Source organism: Gracilinanus agilis, chromosome 1 (genome assembly GCF_016433145.1).
Source record: "Gracilinanus agilis isolate LMUSP501 chromosome 1, AgileGrace, whole genome shotgun sequence".
Lineage (NCBI taxonomy): Eukaryota > Metazoa > Chordata > Mammalia > Didelphimorphia > Didelphidae > Gracilinanus > Gracilinanus agilis.
Window position 1 is genome coordinate 716,594,980 of NC_058130.1, and position 5,838 is coordinate 716,600,817.

Below are 5,838 nucleotides of genomic sequence, written 5' to 3' on the forward strand. Positions count from 1 at the left end.
GGCGGGCGGCGGGCCGGGCCGGGCCAAGCCGAGCGGGGTGGGGAGGGGAGGGCCGGGGCGGGAAGGAGGAGAGGCCGCCTAGAGGCCCAGGCCGCGGGCGGCGGCGGCGGCAGCGGCGGCAGGAGGCTGGAGGCTGGAGGCAGGAGGCGAACCCAGGAGGGAGGGGTGGGGGAGGAGGAAGGGAGGGAGGGAGGCGTGGGGGCAGGGCGACGGACAGCTCCGCTGAAGCGGCGGCCAGGCTCAAGACGCGCGATTGGCCTGCCGTCCCCCGGATGTCCCGCCCCCGCATGGCCACGGGCTGCGGTTTCTGTAACTCAGGGCCACGTGCGGGATAGAGGAGCACAGAGGCCAATAGAGAAAGAGACTGGAGCAGAGCGGGCTAACGGGATTGGTTAGAGGAAGGGGATGGAGGGGCGTGATCCAAGTCGTAGGGGCGGGGGAGAGGAGAAGTGGGGGGCCGCCTAGGGTGAGAGGGTTGTTAAAGGTAAAGGAGGACGAGGGGAGCAGTCCGAAATAAGGAAAAGGCTGGGGAGTAGAGGAGCAAAGGAATGGGGACCCCCAAGGCTCTGAAGGAGAGACCTAGCCTACCAAGGCCTAGAGAGGAGGACCCCAGGCTTGGAGAAGAGACCCCAGATCTGGAGCTCTGGAGAAAGGAAATCCATTGCTTTGGAGGAGAGATTCTAGAGAAGGCGACCCCAGGTCTGGAACTCCAGAGATGGGGACCCCTAAGGCTCTGGAGACCCCAAGTCTAGGACTCCTGAGAAAGGGAACCCAAGCCTCTGGAGGAGAGACCCCAGGTTTGGGGAAGGGGGACCTCAGTCCTGGAGCTCTGGTGAAAGGAAACCCAGTGTCCTGAAGGAGAAACACAAAATCTGGAGCTCTGAAGGAGGAGGACTACAGACCTGGAACTCTAGAGAAGAAAACTGCAGGGCTCTGGAGGAGAGGGGCCCCAGGCCTAGAACTCTGGAGAAGAGGGAGTGAGGGCTAGAGTTTTAAGAAGTAGAGGGCACTGGAGATAACTTAAGTAACATAATGGATAGAGCACCAGACCCGGACTCTGGAGGACCCGAGTTCAAATTTAACCTCAGACATCTGACAGGTCCTACCTGTGTGACCGCGGGCAAATTACTTAACCCCATGTCTAACCTTTATGGCTCTTCTCCCTCCAATCATATCAATTCTAAGACTGAAGATAAGGGTTAAAATAAAAAGGCAGCATTGGCTGTATAGTTCTTGAAAGGGAATAAGGGAAGAGGAGTTATGGAGTATGAAAGACTAATACAGAACTCAGGGTTGGGATAAAATGAAGGCTATGAAGGCTGAAATAGAATTGAGCTTAAGAGGATTTGAAAAATCACATTTCTACGTTACTTTAAAATCTACAAATTGCTTTATTCACAACAACCAAGTGAATGAGTCAGGTATGTTATTGTCCCAGAGGGTATCCAGAGGAAAGCAACTAGTCAGTACAGTGAGTGCTGGACCTGAAGTCAGGGAAGCTTCCTGAGTTCAAATCTGGCCTTAGACACTAACTGTGTGACCCTAGGCAAGTCACTTAACCCTGTTTGCCTCATTTTCCTCATCAACAAAATAAGATGGAAAAGGAAATGATAAACTACTCCAGTATCTTTGCCAAGAAAACCTCAAATGGGGTCACAAAGAAATGGAGAGGACTGAACAAAAGCTATCCAGAAGAAGGCAGCTAGGATGGTGAGAGATCTGAAAACCATGCCATGAGTTCCTAAATTGAAGGAACTAAGGTTTTTTTCCACAAAGAGAGATTATGCAAAGTCTCATTGTGAAGATTTTTTGTGGTCAGTCCTAGAGGGTAGAAGCCAGAGCAATGGGGAAGAATCTGTAGAGGGACAGAAAGTGAAGAATTAAAAAGCCTATTGATGAGGGTGAAAGAAGAGAGTGTAAAAGCTGGTTTGAAGCATAAAATTTAAAAAAAAAAAAATCAGATTTGGCAACTGGTCGCATTACTTCCTGACAAATAGGGGGAGAAGAAATGGAAACGTCAAATTTTATAATCGTGGGCTCAAAGATCACTTCAGTAAGCAACTGCAGCTGTGAAATTAAAAGATATTCCTTAGGGAAGCTATGGCAAATCTGGGTAATGTGAAAAAGCAGAAACATTACCTTGCTGACAAAGGTCCATGTAGTTAGTCAGAGGTATGGTTTTTTCCTATAGCCAGGCATGTCTTCAAGAGTTAGACTAGAAGGAAAGCTGAGCACCACAGAATTAAAGCTTTCATATTGTGCTAGAGAAGACTTTTGAGAGTCTCTTAGACAGCAAAGAATCAGTCAATACTTAAAGAATTAATTCAGACTCTTCACTGGAAGGTCAAATACTGAAGCTAGAATTTAAATACTTTGGCCATATAATGAGAAAATTGGATTTATTGGAAAAGATCCTGATTTTGGGAAAGGCAAAAGGAAAAGAGAATAGCTGAGGATGAGGTGAATTAGTGTCATGGAAACAAAGAACATGAACCTGGACAAAATTTTGAGAGTGAAGAATTGCTATGGTCCATGGGGGTCAAAAAGTATCAGGCAGTACCAAAAGGCTAAAACAGAAGAAAAGTTTCCAAAAATTAAAACTTTCCAAAAGTAGAATAAGCAACCTCAAAAAGTAGTTGGTTAGAAAGCAGCTAGGCAGCTCAATGGATAGAAAGCCAAGTCCAAATATGGAAGATCCTGAGTTCAAATCTAGCCTCAGACATCTCCTAGCTGTGTGACCCTGGACAAGTCACTTAACTCTCATTGCCTCACCCTTACTGCTCTTCTGTCTCAGAACCAATACATAGTAGTGATACTAAGGCAAAAGGTAAGGATTTAAAAAAAAAAAAAAAAGTTGGGTTACCTATTCCTGGAATTCTCTATCCCAGAGGCCAATTTTGTGGAAAGAATACCTGCTTTGGCTATGTATAAGACTAGATGGTGAAGGACAGCTAGATAGCACAATGGATAGAGAGCCAAGCATAGAATCTGGAGAACCTGGGTTTAAATTTGATCCTAGATACTTCCCAGCTGTGTGACCCTAGACAAGTCATTTAACCTCTGTTGCCTAGCCCTTACTACTCTCCTGCCTTGGAACTGATACTTGTATGGGTTCTAAGATAGAAGGTAAGAGTTTAAAAAAAAAAAAAAAAAAAGACTAGATGTCCTCTGAAATCTGAGATTCTTCGCATCTGTGAATGGTGAACAGCCATCATTATGAACTCCTATATCTTATATGCAATTTCATCTAAAATCGTAACTGGCATCAATAGTTCCTAACTTTTTTTTTAATACATTTTCTTGATATCTTTACTCTTCATGTCACAGTCACTTCAATCTGGCTCCTACCATGAACCTTCTCTCATGACCAAAAAAAAAAGGAAAACCCCCAAAAACCCACATTTGCCAGTTTATACAACATTCTGTCCTAGGAATTCTTTGACTCTCTAATACATTTCATCTGTTCTTAGCATTTGCCATTGATTTTTCCATTGCTTGGCATTCAACCTCCTTTTAATGATCTTTTCATTTCCATTGTTGTCAATGTCCAGTCTTGTTCTCTTGATTCTGCTTATCATCCTGCGTCAGTTCATATAAACCTTCCCATGTTTCTTGAGTTTTCCATATTCATTTCTTACTACACAGTAATAATGCATTGCCTTCATATATTGTGCAGGTTGTTTGCTTTCAGGCATTCCCCAATTGATAGGTACTCACTTTGTTTCCAGTTCTTTGTTACCTTAAAGAAGGCTGCTATGAAAATTTGGTATATACTAGAACTTTGTTTCTGTTTTTGACTTACTATATTGGAACTTTGTTTCCATTTTTGCCTTCCTTTTAGGATGTGCCCAGGAGTAAGCTCACTGGGTCAAAGGGTATGGACAGTTCAATCACTTTTCTTGCATAATTCCAATTTACTATGTATACTAGTTGAGCCATTTCACAGCTCCATCAAGTGTGCATCAAAGTATTCATCTTCTTACCTCCCCACTAAAAAACCATTTTCTTGAAAGCTTTTTGTAATTTTTTTTGAAGGAAAGTTTTTCCATGAGGAAGGAGATAATGCCAGTAGGGATAGTGTACAGTACTCATTGTAACTCATACTTTTAGATGTTTTAAAATTTTATAAAGCTTTTCTGATAATAGCCTACATCTAGTAATTTTTTTCTTTTCCAGCACACTATCTTGTGGCAAGAAGAAATTAAGTCCTTATCAGGTGTAAGAAGAAAAACCCTACTTATCTCTTCTTTCTCACTTTCTTTAAACCCTTATTTTCTATCCTAGTAGAAGATTAAGACCTAAGAGCAAGGGGTAGGTAAACAGGGTTAAGTGATTTTCTCAGGGTTTCACACAACCAGAAAGTGTCCAAGATTAGATTTGAACCCATATCCTCCCAATCTGGCTCTTTATCCACTGTATGATCTAGCTACTCCTCTTTCTCTGACTTCTTAGTACTTAGTACACCCTCTTCCCCCTTAGTGTATGAGTATATGTTTATCAGAAGTTTTATTCTTTCTCCAGCCTCCCTCCATCCTTGCTAGATTGTAAGTTCCTTGTGGGTAGTTACAAAGTCTTATTCATCTTTGTAGCTGGCATAGCACCAGTGCAGTGCATTATACATAGTAGGGTACTTTGGTGTAATGGAATACTTGTTAGGCATGGAGTCAGGAGACTTCTTTCAATCCTGACTTATACATGACCTTCAGTTTCCTCATCATAAAAACTAAAGAGGATTATGTTAACTTACTCATGGACTGTGAGGAAGTGCTTTACAAATGTTAAAGCACTATATAAACGGTAGCTACAGCAGGCATTTGAGAAATATTTTTGAAATTCTTTTGAATAATTCAGATTAAGCAAAAGATTATTGTGTCTGATATGTGCCAAGCACTGTGATAGGTGATGAAGATACTAAGACAAAAATAAAACCAACCCCACCATCCAGAAGCTCTACTGGGAAAATAAAATATACAGATATACAGATATAAATATAAACATAAAGTACTTTCAGGGGGAAACAGTACCAACAACTAGGGGGATCAAAGGAATATAGTGTGGGACATAGGACCTAAACCATGCTTTGAAGGAGGCAAGGTGGAGGTGTTGAATGTGGATTCCAGACATGGAAGACAATCATGCAAAAGCATGGAGATAGGAAATGGAATATCTTCTATAGTGAACAGCAAGTCATTTTGGCTAGAGCAAGGAACATGTGAAAGGAAGTATTATTTAAAAGAAAAAACTTGGACAGATAGATGAGAGCCAGCTTGTAAAGGTCTTCAAATATCAGACTCAGGAATTTATATTTTATTCTAGTAACAATAGATAGTAATGGTGGATTTTTGAGTAGGGAATGGCATGGTAAATTAGGGCCACTCACTACAACAATTGGAATGAGAACTCTTGAATTAAAGGACACTAAAAAATGAGACTTCAACAATTTCTCCAAAACATTCAGTTCCTTCATCTGGTAACAAATGCCTCTCCAAAAGAATGATTCTTTGATAACCCAGCATCTGCACTAGGGAGGAAAAAAGGAAGCCAACACACAAGAATTATGTATCTGAAAGAGATCTATGAAAGGATTTTCTTTACTGCAGTCCTCCAAATCTTTAGATTGGGGTGATATGATGGTGTGGTAACTCCTCCCAAAGATAGTTTCCTAGCTTTCCCTTTTGTATTAAAAATATTCCATCTCCACCATGTGCAAGAAATGCTTCTTCCTTTTCAGGGCTCCGGGGTTGTTATTGGTGGGGAGCAGAGCATTATCTGCTGCCTTTCCTTCCAAATCCATGTTTGGGATCATGGAGCTCAAAGAAAATGAGAGGATAAGATTTC

The 5,838-nt window shown here is 42.1% G+C and overlaps 1 protein-coding gene across 1 annotated transcript in view; it reads right to left on the bottom strand.

The window, feature by feature from the left end:
• Positions 1-289, bottom strand: part of HDGFL2 (HDGF like 2) — a 32,514-nt gene extending 32,225 nt beyond the window's left edge. Inside the window, exon 1 of the mRNA XM_044685288.1 lies at positions 212-289. Coding sequence (XP_044541223.1) covers positions 212-289 — 78 coding nt within the window. The remainder of the gene's footprint in view (positions 1-211) is intronic.
• Between the last annotated feature and the right edge of the window lie 5,549 nt (positions 290-5,838).